The sequence below is a fragment of the Lipophrys pholis genome (assembly GCF_963383615.2).
Source record: "Lipophrys pholis genome assembly, chromosome: 1".
Lineage (NCBI taxonomy): Eukaryota > Metazoa > Chordata > Actinopteri > Blenniiformes > Blenniidae > Lipophrys > Lipophrys pholis.
In genome coordinates, this window is record NC_137635.1 from 30,041,531 (window position 1) to 30,061,962 (window position 20,432).

The following is a 20,432-nucleotide window of genomic DNA, read 5'->3' on the forward strand; positions in this document are numbered from 1 at the left end:
CCGTTTAGGTAAAGAGGAGTCGTTCCGATGTGGATTCCTGGGCTGCACACTAACAGTTCTCTGTGTTATTTTATTTAAAGGAATAGACGGATTGTAGTGTAGCATGTTTTACTTTCTGCTGCCTGCTCAGTGATTTCACGCCTCATGTTTCATTTTAGAGCCGAAGCTGAGCGTCCTCACTTCAAACTGTCGACTCGTCATTTACTCCGCCGCGCTTTATTAGTTTGTTTGAATTCACTTTCACTTATATAACGTTGCCAAATGGAAGGTGATCCTCAATAAAAGTGTGTGACAATGAAGCTCTGCTGTGTGCACTTCTTTCTCTCTCTCTCTCTCTCTCTCGCTCTTTCTCTCTTTCTTTCTTTCTTTCTTTCTTTCTTTCTTCTGACACAAACTGACCAAAGCAGATCCAGGCAGAGGTGGAAAATAACAAATACCATTTACTCACGTTATTAAATTAGTTTTTTTTTTTATCGTGTATTTGTACTTTTTCAAGTAATTTTTTAAACTGTAATTTTAATTTTACTTTTACTCAAGTTTTTACTCAAGTACTCTAAGAGTATTGCACTCTTCTAAATTTTCAATCGTCTGTTAGTGAGTAAAAACTTTCAAATTAGAATTATTAAATAAAACATATTGTGCCTTGGAAATCCTGCAGTGAAAGATGGAGAACAAACTAATGAGTCGGATGTGGGTGATTTAGATCCAAGGCAAAATAACTAAGTAACTTTTATTCTGAGTACATTTTCTATGAGCTACTTTTTACTTTCACTTCAATAAATTCTTAGACTGGTACTTGTATTAACTTGTACTTGTGTACAATGTTATCAAAGCAACTGTGCTTAAGTAGAATATATTAGTACTCTTTCCTCCTCCAGATCCAGGTGAGGCATGTCAGACACCTACAGGGGGGGTGTGTGTGGGGGGGGGGGGGGGGGGGGGGGGGGGGACATAAAAATCTTAGATTCATATATCAGCCATAACATTATGATTAAAATTTATTGAGCAAGTAACCACATGATCTTTTCTTATAAATAAACATTTTAAAGTCATAATTCCAAAACAGGTCACTTAAAAAAAAACTAATTTAAAATTAAACAAAACATGTTTTTGCAGCAGACGAGCCTGACTTCAGACTCTTTGCTCACTTCAGAAATCTACAAGAACAAATAAAAGGTTAGAATATAACATGAAAAAAACGAAACAAATCTTTTTTTTTTTAATGATAAAGTTACTTAATTAAGGTGTAAATTAAATGACAATTTGTGAAATAAAAACAAAATCTATTATAAAGTGTTTGTCTTTTTTTCTATTTGGCATCGTAGTGATACTTCTAAGAAATCTAATCCAGTGTTATTTAAGTTGTAGAAGAAGATTTCATTCTGCCCACCAATTGTGAAAATCTTTCAAAGTTATCGAATGAGAATTTTAGCCTATTGAAGTTATTTTTAATGAATTTTTTTAAAATACTAATTCTTCTTGGAAGATCTTTTTTATTAGATCTAATTAAACTGTAGTAGTGTTTCTAAGATACTCCAAAAAGTCCCAAATGTAAAAGTGTAGGTCTTGAACGGGGTTAATATTGGAGCTGCTCCCCTGACCTCAGAGGAATCTGATTGGCCATCATCATCATCATCATCATCATCATCATCATCATCATCATCATCATCATCATCATCATCATCATCATCATCATCATCATCGTCAGCATTATTATTATTATTATTATTATTGTTATTATTTACAGCAGATTCTCTAATAAACACACAACCTGCTGTTAAAGTTGCCGCCTGTCGTTAATGTTGTTAATCACAGTAAAGTGAAGCTTCAGTCTGTCCAGCAGGAGATTCAGCAGGTTTTACCAAGGATTTGATTCCAGTGGTCAAATTGTTGAATCGTTTCTGAACTGAAACTGTAAATGTGGAAGAGAAAAATGTAACCATGAGGACGACATAGAACCTGTTCTAACAGGAAACATTTAATGTGTGGAAATTACTGTACTGGTTACTCTACTGGTCACTCTGCTGGTCACTCTACTGGTTATACTCCTGGTCACTCTACAGGTCACAGTACTGGTCACTCTGCTGGTCATACTCCTGGTCACTCTGCTGGTCACTCTGCTGGCCATACTGCTGGTCACTCTGCTGGTCATACTCCTGTCACTCTGCTGCTCATAGTCCTGGTCACACTACTGGTCACTCCACAGGTCACTCTGCTGGTCACTCTGCTGGTCATACTGCTGGTCACTCTACTAGTCATACTGCTGGTCACTCTGCTGGTCACTCTACAGGTCACACTACTGGTCACTCTACAGGTCACTCTGCTGGTCACTCTGCTGGTCATACTGCTGGTCACTCTACAGGTCACACTACTGGTCACTCTACAGTTCACTCTGCTGGTCACTCTGCTGGTCACTCTGCTGGTCATACTGCTGGTCACTCTGTTGGCCATACTGCTGGTCACTCTGCTGGTCACTCTACTGGTCATACTCCTGGTCACTCTGCTGGTCACTCTGCTGGTCACTCTACTGGTCATACTCCTGGTCACTCTGCTGGTCATACTCCTGGTCACTCTGCTGGTCATACTGCTGGTCACTCTGCTGGTCACTCTGCTGGTCATACTGCTGGTCACTCTGTTGGCCATACTGCTGGTCACTCTGCTGGTCACTCTGTGTCCTCGCAGGGTTTGAGCTTCAGGCTGACCACAGTTGACCGCCATGACGAAGGCTGTGCTGCTGCAGCGTCTTCCAGCATTAGAATCAATCATGTTCACCGTTAAATGACTTTGATTGTCTTGATTCAGTTCATCAGTCACGGCTCCCTGATTCACTCCTCAATGTTCTGACTCAACGGTCAGAACTTTTACTGTCTTTTACGGTAGATTTTTAATAAACGTGTCTTTAATTGATGAAAACCAATGAACTCAGACAGAATAATCCAATCAGATGTGGGCGTTGCTGCAGTTTCAAGGCGGGACACTCCTTTCTGACACGTCTGAGATTATTTGGACAATTTAAGATTATTCAAACGGTGGGTTAAATTTAGTTTGTCATTTTTCTATTTGTTGCTTTTGGGCAAAATTGTGCAGTAAGTGTGTTTTTTGTGTGTTTGTTTTTATCAGTATTGTTTCAGAGTGTGTTGTTAACTTTCGGCACATTACATTTCAATTTAATATCAGTTCAATATTAAAACAGAAAAAAAGCTTTTACGGTAGAATGAGATGAAATTATAAAACAGACAAGACCAACATGTATCACAATAATGAATCACTATTAAAAATGAACTGATGAATGAATAAATAAATTATTTTCATGATAACAGAAGCAGCTCCGCCGTCTTTCTTTGTCTCTTCATGGGAATATTTCATAAATCTTCACTAAACTTTGTTTTCTGTCAGACAGTCGGCGACGGTGCCGGCCTATTAAATGAGTTCTAATGAAACTTGTTTCAAAATCTATTCTGAAAGTGACAACCTGTTGGTATACAGATGTTGAAACAGATGTTTTGTGTCCTGTTTTTTTAATGGGTGACAACTCCAGCCAGTTGTTATGTTTCAGTTAATCCAGAATAATAAAACTTTACGAAAGTGTGAAAACAAAAGAATCAGTGACAAAAGTCTGAGCCTTGAGCACAGGTTCTAATGTTTTGTGGATATGGACATGTCTTACCCTCTTCAGACAACCTCTCAGGTTTAACCAGTGAACTTTCATCTCTAAAGCCTGCTTATATTTATTACCCTCAGTCTTGACTTGCAGGCGCCCGTCACGGTTCTGTAACGGTTGTGATCACAGAGCAGGTTTACTGAGTGATGCGAAGGCTGAAACACTTACAAGACACTCTGCTGACCAAAAGGTGCTGGAAGAAAGCCTGCCAGTCAATACCGAGGGCAAACAACAACCAAGAACTAGAAACGCCAGTTGAATTCCTGAAACATTTAGATCAACTGTATTTTGAGGAAAGACATCGAACTCTGCCTTCATGTTCTGGGTCCTCCTGTTCCTGTCGGAAAAACATCACGAACCAAACACAGTGCCTGCTGCTCTGTCTTCCTCTGGGCTGTGAGCGTCCTGCACCGACCCCTGATGCTCAGTGACAAATGAAAGGTGTCACAGCATCAAGCTGAGGGGACAGACTGATGGACAGTGTGACGTCTCTGATGAATCACATGTCCTTAATGTGGCTCACACGCTGTGGTTGTTAGAAACAATTCATGTCACTCATAGATGAAGCGCCGCATCACATCCCCCATGCTCTTCATCTAGTACTGCAGACACACACTCTTCATCTAGTACTGCAGACACACGCTCTTCATCTCATACTGCAGACACACGCTCTTCATCTCGTACTGCAGACACACACTCTTCATCTCGTACTGCAGACACACACTCTTCATCTCGTACTGCAGACACACACTCTTCATCTCGTACTGCAGACACACGCTCTTCATCTCGTACTGCAGACACACACTCTTCATCTCGTACTGCAGACAAACACTCTTCATCTCGTACTGCAGACACACGCTCTTCATCTCGTACTGCAGACACACACTCTTCATCTCGTACTGCAGACACATGCTCTTCATCTCGTACTGCAGACACATGCTCTTCATCTCGTACTGCAGGCACACACTCTTCATCTCGTACTGCAGACACATGCTCTTCATCTCATACTGCAGACACACGCTCTTCATCTTGTACTGCAGACACATGCTCTTCATCTCATACTGCAGACACACACTCTTCATCTCGTACAGGAGACACACGCTCTTCATCTCGTACTGCAGACACACTCTTCATCTCGTACTGCAGACACATGCTCTTCATCTCGTGCTGCAGACATACACTGAGGTTTTGGTTGATAAATATCTCCTCAGAAGTAAGTTATAGAATAGCAGTAGTCGTTCCCAGAGGGTGAACAGAAGTAGTGTCCTCCTTTAACTGTCCAGTAATGTCCTGGTTTAACCTTCATTCTCTTGGAGATGATCAGTTGGACCAGCAGGGGGAGCCATTGCGCAGAGCAGCACGTTAAGATTCTGTGTATTATCAGTGTGTGAGCACAGATCTCTATGGAATATATAAGCAAAATTTACACATAATCTAGTGGTAGAAAAGAGAAACTAGGAAAACAAAGCATCAAGAGTCACAGCAGCTGCTCAACAAGAATTATTTGCTAAATGATATTTTACCAGAAGAAGAGCCCGACTGATGGATTCAATTAGACAGTAATCGGTATTCTACATAGAGTGAGCAGATTGATGCCGATATTAACACATATTTTTCATGAATTCAATGCAATTGATACTGCAAGTATCCAGTAGAGGGTGCTCCACCTCCTTTCATGCCACGCTCCACAGTCCCCCCACAACAGTGAAGAACGAAAAGCTGACGGTGCATTTCCTAAGGCTCGCAATTTACCTCAGTTAGTTAACTAGTTTGTGAAGTAAACAACTCAAAAGGTTTCCTGTTTCCCACGACGGCCTGGTTGTGTTGTTCACACTTGACTGATGTGTTTGCTCGTTCTCCGTCAGACTTTAACTGCTACTGCCACATTGACCAGCCGTCGCCATCTTTGATGTGACACGTCGACACGTCATTACTAATCAGCGTATTCACGCCGACGTGTCTCCCCAGCATGAAAAACTTTGGTCGGCTGATATATCAAAAAATGTTATTCCCAAATCAGCCTAAAAAAAATCCACATCAGTCGGATCTTAATCAGAAGTAAGCGGCTTTCATTTTGAAAGATTAAACAGAACTGTTTCCAGAAATCAGACACAACTCCACTTCCTAGAATGTGTATCTTGAGAAGGTGTCATAAAAAAAAAAAGGTAGAAAGTGGAACATCACTTTATCTTTATATACTGTAAAAGCAGTCACGATTAATTAAACTAAATAATAAGCTACGGTGGTAACAAGAAGACATGTTTTCAAAATTAAAGCCTCTCAGGAGCAGATGTATGAGTGTACAACATTATCCTTTATTTGGAAAATACAGTACGTCTGGTATTCAACCAAAGAAAACTTTGTTTGGTGTGACTGTGTCTTCACTCACAGAATCTGTCATAGAAGTGTCCTGGTGAAGTGGATTTAATGACTCAACAATACAAAGTTCACAGACGGCAGGAGGACTTTACAGGGGTCATATTATCCAGCTTTTCAACAATTTCACTTGTTTTTTTTAGTTGGTCCAGAAACTTTGTATAAAACGTTTATTGACCCAAATCCAGCTTTTCCTTGATTTTCCTCCATTTGAATGTTGGATCATAGGAGCTACATTCAGAATCTGCTGTGTCTGTGTGAGCTGGACTGGCTCCGCCCACACAAGCCCATCTTGGGAAGAGGAGGAAGTACTTCCTCTGGTGGTGCCATGTGCCAGAGCAGAGCCGCCTAATTGCGGGAGGAGTCAAAGGGAGGGCCTACCTTGATTGGGATTGGCTAAACCCCCGATGACACTATGTAGGGTTTGAGTTCATTTAAAACTGAAACAAGCCAGGGAGAGAGAGGACAGACTGTCTTCACCTCTGGGGCGTCATTCCAGGTTTGGGTACGATTATTACGGTTGGAAAACTATTAGAAAGGGGATTCTGCATAATATGACCCCTTTAAATCTGCAGGAGGAAACATTACTCATGCTGACAATGACCATATCGTTCCTCATGCTCATTCAGTGTTTTATCCAGTCGCCCCATCATGCAGGAAGACGTTAGTACCAGCAGACAGCCACAGGAGGGCAGCACAGAGCATCAGTAAGTCTTTAGCAGACACTGCAGCACGCTTTGTGTTTTTTCTGGATCTTACTTATACCTGCTCCTCCATGGTGCTGCGTCCAAGCCCCGCCCCTTCCCTTCCCATTGGCTGAGACTGCTGGCGGCGGCTGGCCGTGGCTCTTCTTCTCCTGCACACCGACGCCATCGCAGCTCTCCTGCTCGTCTCCGATGACGACCAGCTCAGCTTTCAGGGCGCCGTCACACCCGTGCATCTGTCTGCTGTCGTCCATCGCAGTCTGGAAGCCCATGAAAATGGCGGTGATGGGCTCGGTGGTGTCCATGGCGTTGAGGATGGTGTACGGGGGGTCGTCGCCGTAGAACGGGGAGTGTGGCCGGTGAGAGTGGGCGGAGCCTCTGTGGGGTGGGTGGTATGCTGTACTGGGGCAATAAAGTTGCTCGTCGTCCACACTGATGTAGTCGGTGAGGGGGATGTGGTGGGCTGGAGTGTAGCAGAGCTGCGGCTGATTGGCCGTCACCACTTCCTGATCATGTGACCTGGGAGGCGGGAAGCCTGCAGCTCTGCTGCCATTCATCCTGCTCGGGGCGGCGTGCTGACCAGCAGCTCCGTGGCTCTGCACGCTGGGAAGTGTCGCCACGTGGAACGAACTGTAATGACTGTCTCTACGGTTGCCATGGTGACGAGCTTGTCCCTTGTGGTTTCCATGCTGTTGGCGTTGATTGCTCTGGTTGTTCCTGTCCTCCAGGCTGCTGTGAGAGATTTCCTGGTGAGGACAACGTTCAGCTCGCGGTCTCTCCGCCATGTTGTTCCTGAGGGCGTGGTCACCGAAATGGCTGCTGAGCTCGCGGCCCCTGGCTCCGCCTCGCTCACCTCGCTGGTTGTAAAAGCAACGCTCCTCTCCTCTGATGAGGCTTCTCTGGTTTGGTTGATTGAGGAGGCGATGCTCTGAGGCGCTTCTCAGCAGGTGGTCGACTTCACTGGCAGACAGTTCCTGAGCACTGCTCGGATCACCGGGACCCTTAAGAAGAAACAAGACACGTCAGGGACAAGTTGGTGACACAAGCAGCAAACAAGAAACTTTCTGAAGCTTTTGTCAACTTGTGGCTGTTGGTTTATAAAGAACTTATGTTGGCGTCAGGGCAGCAGTTCCCGCACCTCACGAGGACTGAAAGCATAAATGCACTTTGTCCCGTCGTCAAAAACCTTGAGCCCGGCGAGTTGCCCGAGGTCCTCGGGAGCGACGTCTGCAGTAGAAAGGATGTTGCTCTCTCCTGTCAGCATGTTCTTAGCCACATTGATCTCCATGGCAAACAGCGCTGAGAAACAGGAAAGACATAGCGACTTCATGTAGGATGATAAACAACACACATAGTTATTCTGGGTAATAACAGAAGTTCAGAGAAAAAGAATCACAACTGTACTTTCAGCTTTTGCTTCACAGAAACGAGGGAAGGGGGAAATTACCGAATGTCAATTAATCTGTGTTGCAAAATAGCTGTTTTTATTTCCAAACTATAAAGCCAAATGTGTACAAATGTGGCAGAAACATATGAAGTAATCTTCCTGACTAAAAGGTCAGGGGTCAGGCCACGCCTCCACCTAATCGTCTCAGTCTCCAATCAACCCGTCCAGCTCTCTGTGCACCCCCATTCATTCATCCTCACCTCTAATCTCCCCTCACCCCACTCATCCATTCACCCTTATCCCTCATTACAGAAAGTTAACTGACAGAATTAAGTACTGAATCCTTAAAAGCTACAGTGTTTAAAGTTGAAGAGCATAATCAAAAATCAATCAGTGTTCTCTATTAGGGGTTCAGTGCTCATTGCACATTATGCACTTGAAAGCAGATGCTTGTTTTTAGCCGTCTGCCTCAGGTGGAACAAGCTGATCTGCATGTCAAGTATTAGGTCCGGATCCATTTTAACCCCATAACTGCGATGATAGGTTTTGAAAATTGTCTCAAATAATGCAGATCTATAGCGTGCCACCAAAAGCCATCACGTCTTTTTTGTTTTCATTGAAGTTAAAAAAGTTTATTCCCTTCCAGACCTTTATTTCATCAAAACACTTAAATAATGGTCAATAGTCTTGCTGATCACGGCTCTTTCTTTGTGAACAGCACATCAATCTGACAAGCATTTGCAAAGCAATGGAATGAAATCCCATGTTTGGGGTGTGTGGAGCCAAGTGGGAGCAAGTACAATGAGAAAAGCAGTGGGCCCAACACTGAGCCTTGTGGGACACCTCAGGAGAGGGACACAGAGGAGAATGCAGAGTCACCAATGCTGACACAAAAAGTTCAGTCTGCCAGGTAGGACCCGAACCAGTCCAGTGCTACGCCCCTGATGCCCACTGGGCCAAACGTGAGATTAAAATGTTGTGGTCCACCGTGTTGAATGCAGCAGTTAGATCTAAAAGCACCAGAATCGGTGGCTAAAGGGACGTCATTAAAAACTTTAAAGTGCTGATTCCATGCTATGCAGAGATTCAAACCCAGATTCAAAAACTTCAAGGATATTATGTTCCTCCAGAAAAGCCATCAGTTTATTGTGGACTAGCTTTTCAAGTATTTTTGAGAGAAAGGGTAATTTAGAGGTAGGTCTAAAATTAACGGGTTTTTATAATCAGAGGCTGCTCTGGAACATGTTTAAAGCCTTTAGGGAAAACACTGAAGACAGATTGGTATTAATTACCATGATTAAGAGTGACACCAACTTTTTCCGCAAAGAACATAAGGGAGTTCCAACAAACAGCTCATGAGGGTTCAAGACTTTCGCTCCGTGGAGCATTAAAGAAGGAATCAATGGTCGACGGTGCTTGTGACAATTTCAGAGAATGATATGTATAAAATATGTCCTTTAGTCATCCCTCACAGTGGTCTGATAACAGCAGTCTGTCCTTTTTCTATCTGCGTTCAGCCCGACGACTTGCGCCTGGCGGCCGAGTGACATCATTCAACCAAGGATCAAATTTGGTTTAGCTGAGGACCCCGGAATCACACTGACTGGGCTGAATGCTGCAGAGAACTGATTCGCAGTGGAAGGGTTTATGGTACGACAGTGTCGAAACTTAGTATAATGTTTAAATGTGTTACATGCAAGAACTTCAAAGAGGACAGTTTACGATCACAGAAAACTGTATCACAGAGCTACGAGTTAAAGTTTTTTCTAAAATTTGATAAAACAAGGTTAAGTGTGTCCACGTTTATGAGTGGGACCACACACGGATTGTGTTTGACACTCATGACAATTTACATTGAAGAATACAGGACTGCAAGGCTACAAGCAAGTACATTTCCACTCCTCAAAGTACCCTGTGAACGACGTGACAGAAGCTCACTTTTTGTTGCCAGGTTGGGTTCATACTGCCTGCTGCTGGGCGGAGAGAAGGCCTCCTCAGGGACGACTGTGGTGACCTGAAACGGATCTTTGGCACAGAAATCAAAACTCTTATCATAGCTGCATCGTTAATGTAATCTATAACATTGGGAACATTGAACACGCTGCCATGACCTACCAGGAAGAAAGCTGTCCTGCGCCTCCTGTAAGACACAGATGAGCAACAGCGAAATCAACAGAGTGCGTGGCTAATCTTGTATTTGACATTAAAGAAAAATGGTATTAAAAATTGGTGCAGAAATGGCACCTAACTCAAAAGTATTTCAAACAGCCTGGAGAGAAAGTTAATCTGCAAAACTCGAACTTTCAACTATTCCTCCTTAATAGAAGAAAACAAGAACAATCCTCGGTTTCTCTTCAGCACTGTGGCCAGGCTGACAAAAGTCACAGCCCTGTTGAACCTCATATCCCTTTAACTTTGAGCAGTAATGACTTTGTAAACCACTTTAATGACAACATTCTAACTATGAGGAATACAATTAAAGATACACCCCCCAGAACTGTCACAGACCTATCAACCAGATGTTCAGATTTATCAATTCAATCTGATTCTGTTATCCAGCGTCCAGCGTCCATCCAGATTTCTGAGTTATCCTCAATTGTGTCTTCATAAACCAACAACTTGCCTGTTAGATCCAATCCCAACAAAATTATTTCTTCATGGTAAAAGCAAGTTTTTTACTTTCCTTCCACTTGTTTATGAGAAATTGTTGTTTTTTTCTCTGTAATAGGAATGACTGTGTTGTATTTGGCGAGCGACAGAAATAGAATTGAATTGAATTGTGTTTGTCTCTTGTGGAGCAAAAAGGCCCTCAAAACAGTTTGTGTAATCTAAGATGGAATTTTAGGGTGAAGGTTTCAATCTGATTAAGATTAGGAATTGAGATTATCTCAATGACTCTCATGGTTTAACTAAAGGCCAACTGAAATGAGGGATTCAGGGATGCACATTCTCTGCAAGTTTCTCTTCATACATTACTCTAATATCCCTCTCGTTTTGGAATTGATTTCTAGGTTTTTGTATTCATGACTTTCAGATTTTCATCAAATTCTTTTCATTAAAATACAAACTAGGTAAACATGAAGTGCAGTGACCAGTCAGATTAGAGGATGTCATAACTTAACACCAAAACAAAGTTAGCAGTCACATCTACATAAGAATGTGAGCGTTGTGCACAAAAGAGAGTAGAAAGAGCATTTAACCGCACATAGTAACTTTGATTTTCCACAAGTGCACAAAGATAAAACTCAAAGTTCCTTCAAGTGGAATCTGAATTCATCCATGATGGAATCATTTTTTGTTGGTTATCACTTTTATTCCAGAACCTTTTTGCCTCCTATTGAAGGAGCCTCGTCAGAAGAAGTTTTAATCTCTTGTGGTTTGACTTCAGATCAGTTACAAATGTGACGTGTACCTTTATAATGTCTTCTGGACTTTTCTCTACCGTCTTCAGTCTGTTGAGGATGAAGCTCTCGTTGACAGAGACCATAGACTCTTCTCTCTCCAGATAGTCCACCTCCATTTCTATCCTGTTGGGACAAAGAGCGCTGAGCATGACAAGTGAAGACGTGTACTGCAGGTACTTTGTCTGGACCGGCGGCTGCTGAGGTTGTGTACTTGTGGATGCTGAGCTGCAGCGCTCTGGTCTGCTGCTGGTCACAATGGACGCTCTGGATCTGCGCGGCGTTGGAGGCGCTGTGGGAAGCGGAGTCCTGCAGCAGCCACCGCTCTTTCAGAACTTTTTTCTGCCAAATTTGAAAAGACAGAAATTCAACAGCGTGGCTCATATAAATCCAAACATACGTACGTAGCGTGACGGACCTTTAGACGCTGTAATTCCAGCTTCTCGTGGTCCAGTTCAAGCTTCTTCTGTCGGATGCTCGCTTGAATTCGGTGTTTCTCCTGTCACAAGAGGACAAATAGTGTAAAGTGACTCTTAGCGTGGAGCTGCTGCAGCAGCAAACTAACCAGTGGACGCATGTGGAGAGTTGTGAGTCTGCGTTTGTGTTGTGAAAATGTATTCAAACTCGTGTGTGAGTTGTTGCAATGCAAGAACCTGTAAATGTCTCCGCCTCAAGCCGCTCGTGTGTGCATTACTTTGGGTTAATTTGCCCCCAATGTCGACTGGCAGGAATACTCTATGTCAGCCCAAAAGCCTTTTTCCACCTTTTTTCTTAAGCTATACAGTAGAGGTGCACAATATATATCGTCTAGAATATTGTTGTTAATAATGTTTTGACAATTTGTAATTTTACAGTATCGAGTATTTATACTATCTCAAAAAGGAAAACAAAAGTCACATTGACGGCAATTGAGTCCGTCTACATGAAGCTACAAGACCATGACTGTCCTAACGAGAACAGAAGTTTCCCTTTTTTTTGTAATGAAATCATATTCTATAGGATACTGTCAGATTATCGTTATTGGCATAGTTTAAAAAACGAACAAGATTTTATTTTTGCCCATATCGCACAACCTCATAGCCTTCATAACTCTAAGAAACACTGTACTGGCGCGTATTGATTTCAAACATAACTTTATAGAAATCTCTCTGGCATGACCCAGAGTTACAGATAATTCTGAGCAAAATCCTCAAAGCTGAGGTCCGACACATTTACAGGTCCTAGTATCCACTACAACTCTCTCTGGTGGAAAGGTAGCGCTAGATGACCTCCATATAGCAGTGTAATTGAATATTATGTTATGAGAAATGATGAAGAGGATGGGTCCCAGGACAGAGCCCTGGGGGACACTGGAGGAGAGGGACGATGGCTGGGATCAGAAGGACCTTAAGCGACTAAACTGGCTGCGAATAGATAGGGACAATTTGAACCATAAACACATAAATAGCAGACACACAAATGTAAACGCAGACAGCCAACTCTCCAGACGCATGCACAAGTCATTTTGCTGCTGTCGCAGCCCCGTAGCACCGCATACCACCGCATACCACCGCATACCACCGCATACCACCCCCCCACAGTGAAAAGTGAGTTAAAGTAAACAGAGCCATGCTATTTTAAAAGTGGCTGGTGATCCGAGTGGAGCCTCACCGTGATGGCCTGGAGCCTCTCCTTCAGCAGGTTGCTCTCCTCCATGACGCTTCAGGACGCAGCGAGAGCTCCTACATGTGAACATATACCGTATCGTATAAACAAACACGCACTGCGCTGATGGATTTAGGGTTTGGAAGATCTGCGTATCAATGTTTTCATTCACTTTTACACAACAGTTCATTCTGAATCGATCGTGGACAGAACCGTTTTTAATACGATCAGACTTTTAACTTCCACCTTCGACATCACCGTGTTTTTCTATATGACGATATGATCAGTCAGAGAGGCTGCGTGTCTCATATAGAAACGGGTCAGCAGAGCGTGAAGTCGGGGGGGGGGACATGTTCGCCAGGATCGTATGGCTGAAAATGATATTTTTAGAAAGGAACCAACACATATACGACATCTAACATATGACAGGATGTGAACTTCTACAATAATTCTGATCAGTTTTACAGAAACGCCTCATTATCAAAGCGATCTGCCATCAGCCTCCTGCATGGAGTTTGTAGAAATTCTTTTTATGGTCCAGTGGTTTTTAAAGAAAACATTGATCCAAATCCACTTTTTAAGCATCTGCAGATCTGACTCTTTCCCGAACTGATGCTTACAATTCCATATTTTAATCACATTTTTCATGATTTACAAAATGACCACTGAACAGTTCAACTGTAAGATGTTTCAATGTAAAAGCTAAATTCACATAAACTCAGCTTCAGTTGAAATGATTGTAAAACACACTGAAAATATTAAAGACTTGCCTGAGCTTGATCCTTGATCTATTACACAACTCTAAAATAGACTCTGATCTGAAACTGAAGGCTTCAACGTTCTCTTTCCATTTTGGTCTCATTAGTATTCCACACTCGTTTTAAAAACTGCTCCCATCGCCAGACTAACAACAGCGACAGAAGGGGAAACTGCTACAACAGCCAGAAAAGATGGATTTGCTAAAAATGGGGAATAATATGCATAACAACAAAAAATATAAATATGAAAATAAAAAAATGTACAAGAACAATAGTCAAATTAAAATCATTTAGATTTCTGGTTGTTCCATTTTTGTCAAGAAAAGACAAAAAGAGAAAAAAAATAGTGGGAAAAAATAACAAAAGAAAACAGAAAATTGATTTTAAATTCAAAAAATGAAAAGGGGAAAAAATATAAGCATGATTAAAAAATGAAAGAAATTATCTTAAAAAAAGGGTGGAAAACCAAAACAATGCTGTTCAATAGGAAGCAGGGAAATGAATGAAAATAAGAAAAGGAAAAATCTCTAAAAATGGCCACAAAAGCTAAAAATGTACTAAAATACATTTTACCTATGACACTTTATGAATGCAGCCTCAGTTTTTCTGTACGTATGGATATTCATTTTCAGGTTTTTTTATTTTAATGTCAGGTAATAAGCAATATTTTTTGAGGCTCCAGACAAATTATATTTAGTTGAATATTTTGAAAAAGGCTTTTTTGGCCATTTAAGTTGCAGAGTCTTAGATTAGAGGGCTGTTTGTTTTTTTGTTTTTAACAGAAATCATTATGAAAACTAAGTGTAGTGAAGATTATAATACTTGTTATCTGAATAAAAAAATCTTCGACTGAAACTTGAGGTCAGAATTTCATAGAGAATAAATGATCAAATAGGTATTAATGCAGAAATGAGACAGCGCCTCAAACCAAATCAAGAGCATTGACATAGTGACACCGCCGGGCGGCTGCGAGCTCGTCTTTACAAAGTCCAGGGTCAGAAAATTATTCTGCCCCAACTCCCTGGCATGAGGCCGTCTGCTGGCCCGAGGCTCAGGTCTGACCTGCAGCTCTGCAAACCGCCCAGCAGCTCCACTGCGACAATGTTCTAATGAAATAAAGGCTCAGACTCAGAACTGATGCAGGTTTAGGGTTCCTCTCTCAGCCGCCACCGGAACTCTTCTCCACTGGAATCAATCAGGAATAAAAAGCTTCATTTGAAGATGCTGTTAATGTTATTTATTGAATCACAGTGCTCTTTCTCTCGGCACTAAGTTACACCAGCTGCTCCTCCCTTCGTGATTTCTCGTTTTCTTTCTTGATTTTTCTGCTCCGGACTGTTTCTCCCAGTGATGATGTCACGTTGACATAAAGCCCACATGCAGGATGTGAAAACACGAAGCAGAGTAACGACAATTATCGCAGCTCAATATTTCAAATGTTGATATGAGGGAAAAAAGCACTTTAATCTGAAAGGGTCCAATAACTCAACCTTATCTTATAAAACCAATTAGGCTCCATCACACTTATTTTCATGACTAATGTTCTAAACTTAAACAGAAAACAACAAAATGACCCCCTGGTTCAGTTCGCTCATAATAAACTCTGGACATTTGGGCCAAAATCCCAAATATTCTTGAAAATGGCCGACTTCCTGTTGAGTTTTCAGTATGCGTGGAGGAGGCTGTTTTGTGCATCTTGGTGTGTTACATAAGTGTCGTGCATTTCATAGCTGGAGTTGAAACGAGAAGACTTGATTTTCAAAAGTTTACAGGTGGCGCTGTGGAGCCATTTTGCCAGTCACGTGTGTATTTCTCCCTAATTATCAAATCTTTCGCAACTTTTCGAGTACGTCTACGCCCTCAGAAACGTATTTCAGAGTAGAATATGAATAAGAATAAATCTAAAACATATGTGAGTTTAAATGACATCATGGGCAACATGAACTTTTACGAGGGGTGGCGGAGGAACTCGTGACTGTGATGGTTAAAGTGAGTTGATTAGTTTGGTGTCGCCTCTGCAGAGGCAGGGTGAAGCTCAGTTTCAACCGGCCTGTTGGAGTCTGCAGTGACCGGCCTGCAGTGACCGGCCTGCAGTGACCGGCCAGCAATGAGCGGCCAGCAGTGAGCAGCCAGCAGTGACCGGCCAGCAGTGAGCGGCCTGCAGTGACCGGCCTGCAGTGAGCAGCCTGCAGTGACCGGCCTGCAGTGACCGGCCAGCAGTGACCGGCCAGCAGTGACCGGCCTGCAGTGAGCGGCCTGCAGTGAGCGGCCTGCAGTGAGCGGCCTGCAGTGAGCGGCCTGCAGTGACCGGCCAGCAGTGAGCGGCCTGCAGTGACCGGCCTGCAGTGACCGGCCAGCAGTGACCGGCCAGCAGTGAGCGGCCTGCAGTGAGCGGCCAGCAGTGAGCGGCCAGCAGTGACCGGCCAGCAGTGAGCGGCCTGCAGTGAGCGGCCAGCAGTGAGCGGCCAGCAGTGAGCGGCCTGCAGTGAGCAGCCTGCAGTGACCGGCCTGCAGTGAGCGGTCTGCACCGCGGAGGATGAAGTCAGCTAATCTCCTGGTCAGGCTGTTAATCTGTGTAAAACCATCTGCTGGAGAAATGCAGAGCAGGTTGCCAGCAGAAGATCTGAATGCTGTTCAGCACGTTGCAAAGCAGCTCCTCCTCCGTCACAAACCTGCTTCTCAAATATGTTTGTGGTTTTCAAAGTGAAAAAAACTAAATCTAACTTTCTCCATCTAACTTGAAGTGTTTTGTGTGACGTAGTCAAAAATGACCAAAAAACACAGCGAGCCCCCGGGTGGTGAGGTTTTTTTCATTTGTAGAAAGTGTCCTGAAAATTCACATACATTCTAAAAAAAACATAAAATTTGTGTGATATATTTTAAATATTTGGGCTTTAACTTCTTGTTTTTAGCATCGTGATCTGCAGGCTCCACAAAAGCGATGAAACAGAATTAAATGTGGGAAATTATATAAAGTCTGTATGCATCAACTATAATGGAAAATTTCAGAATTTTCAGTACTTAGAAATTTTTAAGCAATAATTTCACTGATATTTTCCATGTCGGATCAGACTGAGCTGTCTGTGCACTCAGAATGAACAACAGACACCAAGAGGCACAATACTCTGGTAACATTCTAATGTTTTACTCATTTCAGGCGGATGAGCCACAGCAGGACGTTAAGCTGTGAACACGGTTTGTATTAAAAGAAGTAAATGCATTTCCTGACAACACAATGATGTCAGTCGGTTTTCATTTATTTCACCAGAACAGATTGTGTTTCAGTGTGAAACACAATCTAACAGATAATAATCAGTTTGAGCAGAAACTCAGGAGTTTGCATTGAATTACAACAACCTCGATCAATGTCATAATGTTGTCACGTGTCCATTCCAACGGTAAAGTTGTAAATAATCTGTGTTTATTGCTTACTGAGCTATAATACAGATTAAAAGGGACAGTTTTGCATAAGACAGCGATACTTACAGATGGAGAAAAGAGAATCCACCTTTAAAATATGTAAATCTTCTGATTATTTCTAATAAATGACAGAATTATCTCCAGCTCTCCGGTTAGATGGCATGTCTGAGTCTGTTTTATACTTTCAGAGAGTACTCCATCAAGAAATACTGCTGAGTCTCCACACTGTCAGTAACGGTACGTTACAGTTACTTTCCAAGTGTTGTGGACTCGGGCGCTTCACATTAAAACTTTAATGTACAACAGAACCACGTTGACACAATAAAAGCCTCACTTTTATAAAGATGGATTAAATAGCGTTGAGTTACCTGGCGCGTGTTCCTCCCTCTGCGCTGCCGCGTGCGCTTCGGACGTCCAGTTGTAGGTGGGGGAGGGGGCGGGGCTTAGTGTTGATTGACAGCAAGCGCCCCTCCTGCCAGCCAATCACAGATCAAAAACGACCGCCAATGAAGAGTCCAGCTTCACTTCGACCTGATTGAAGACAAATAACTAAAGCGCGAGTCTGGTTGACTTTATTTCTTTATTTCTCTGCTTTCCTCTTCGTTTATCAGATACACTTTATTTATCCTTATAGCATCTTCTTTCTTTTTTTACGTTTTTACATTGATTGTATTGTTATATTTTTCTTGTATTTGTGAATTTCTTCTTTACCTCTCCTATTTACCTTGTGGAATCATTTAGTTTTTGGGGTATTTTTTAAGTGCTGGTCACCATCCCTCCCTTTTAAAATGTTTCCCGATCCCTAAGGAGCAACTATTCCCAACCCTGTGACTTGTTGTTGTCTAAGGTGATGTGTGGTGCATTAAACTTGGGTGTAGTTGGGCAAGGCGGGGTCCCAGCAGAGGGCAGCAGGGCACTACTGCTCTGGAGCCTCCCCCAACCTGAAAACCCCTCCCTGCATCTTTCTCTATGTTGCTGAATCCATCTGGAGTCACTGGCCTGTTTGTTGGCTGCTCATATATTGTTCTCGTTTGCTTTAAATGTATTTATTTCAGACACGTCTACCCACAAAACACTGATACATGCAAATGAGAGAAAACAAGAAAACCACCCATAATAATAATTCCTTGCATTCCAATTAGGTCTCGCCCGTCTCTGCTCAAGCTCAGAGCCTGAAGAAGAAGAAGAAGAAGAAGAAGAAGAAGAAGAAGAAGAAGAAGAAGAAGAAGAAGAAGAAGAAGAAGAAGAAGAAGAAGAAGAAGAAGAAGAAGAAGAAGGGAAATGATGTTTTGTGGTTGTACCAGCACTTTGTCTCCTGCTGTGTGGAGACAAGAGGTCATGTTTGGACTTACGTCAGCTATATTTTTGCTGTCGTACTGTTTATCACGCTCCCTCGTGTTCCGCTTTGTTTAACATGTTCAAGAGAAAGTCTGAGCTCGTGTACAAATGTGTTTTGGTGGAGGTACTCAAGTTTCAAGTACACTATACTTAAGTCAAAGTAGGAGTATTACATCTACAATCCTACTTGAGTAAAAGTGAATAAATACTTACTTTTAAATTGACTTTAAATATTAAAATGAAAAGTTCTTACAGAATGGCTTGTCTCTTAATGTCCAGGCCTTTAATTCAATTTAAAAAAAATAAACACTGCATGAGGCTGTGTTCCTCTTGTGATCTGGTTCTGTGCACTGGTAGGTCAAATGTTGGTAAAATACATGATCCTTGAGATGTCTTATGTCCATAATATACGTATGCGTTGCATGTATTTTAGAAACTAGTTTTAATGTTGACATTTATGTTTTCACAGAAAAAATCACACTTTATCATAGAATCAGCAACAATTAATTCTAAAATATCTATTCATTGGTATAACTAATATTTGGACTCTGTCCATTTAGGATAATAACGGACCTGTTATCAGAATATTGAATACAAGTGACTGAACTACAATTTGATGTGCTGCTTTTACAGTTATGAAGATGATTTTGACAGATAAGATGTTTTTCATTACATCTTTATTTCATTTGGGAAATAACACACTTTGCCAGTGTTGACTCTGTTGTCAATTTATTTTTTAAATCCTCCTCATCAAATCACGTGACCCACACGTAATGACACTAAAACGCCTGTCAGATAAGATTATTTAGCTTTTTCATTGACATTTCTCGTAAGTAGGTGAAGAATGAACTGGCTTCATATCAACAGTGTAACTCAAATATCAAATATCATTTATTTGTTGGTGATCTCTGCAATAGTTGAAGAAACTAATGAAGGAAGTTTTTTTGTTTTAATACTTTTTTTTTAATCAATTAAACAATAGCAAGCCGAGCAGCTAAAGGTTATTTCGTGTTACTGTTAAGGCACACAGTGAATGTTTATATTCCAAACAGTATTTGGCTTTATATTATTTATTTTTTTAAATATGAGCCATGAGTGTCGTTCGGTAGAACAATTCTTTGGTTATTTGACTCCCCTCTGCTGAGCTTTACAAACCGGAAACGGCCGTCAATTACTCGGAGGTCATTTCTTTCTATAACACCTACAAGCCAATCAGCGCGCGGCGCTTTGGAAGACGCGAGTGACGTGACGCGCACTGCGTCCATGTTTTGCTCCAGTCAGGTTGCGTGTGTGTGTGTGTGTGTGTGTGTGTGTGTGTGTGTGTGTGTGTGTGTGTGTGTGTGTGTGTGTGTGTGTGTGTGTGTGTGTGTGTGTGTGTGTGTGTGTGTGTGTGTGTGTGTGTGTGTGTGTGTGTCGCGCCGCACCGCAGCATCATGAGCTCACAGGAGGACTGACTGCAGCGGCGGAGCGTTAAAGGTGTAACACCCATCATTTACTGACCGTCTGAATCGGAGCCGCCGACTGAAGACTGCTGAGGTAGGAAGCTGTCACCCGCACCTCACAACAACACACACCTCACAACAACACACCTCACAACAACACACCTCACAACAACTCACACCGACCTGCTTGCTCACACCTTTGGCGTGCGCTGCACGTTTCTGCGGAAGCGTTGCACCGATGCTGCAGGCTCCATCACACCAACCTGAAGGCTCCATCACACCAACTTGCAGGCTCCACCAC

The 20,432-nt window shown here is 42.4% G+C and overlaps 1 protein-coding gene across 1 annotated transcript; it reads right to left on the bottom strand.

The window, feature by feature from the left end:
- Positions 1-5,829: 5,829 nt before the first annotated feature.
- Positions 5,830-17,748, bottom strand: LOC308116255 (palmdelphin-like). Its single transcript, XM_080474330.1, has 9 exons — positions 17,720-17,748; positions 13,180-13,250; positions 11,948-12,028; positions 11,744-11,871; positions 11,541-11,655; positions 10,244-10,268; positions 10,067-10,153; positions 7,880-8,040; positions 5,830-7,742 (listed from the first exon to the last, which is right to left on the bottom strand). The coding sequence occupies exons 2-9, from the start codon at positions 13,222-13,224 to the stop codon at positions 6,753-6,755; spliced, it is 1,632 nt and encodes a 543-aa protein (XP_080330456.1). The 5' UTR covers positions 13,225-13,250; positions 17,720-17,748; the 3' UTR covers positions 5,830-6,752.
- Between the last annotated feature and the right edge of the window lie 2,684 nt (positions 17,749-20,432).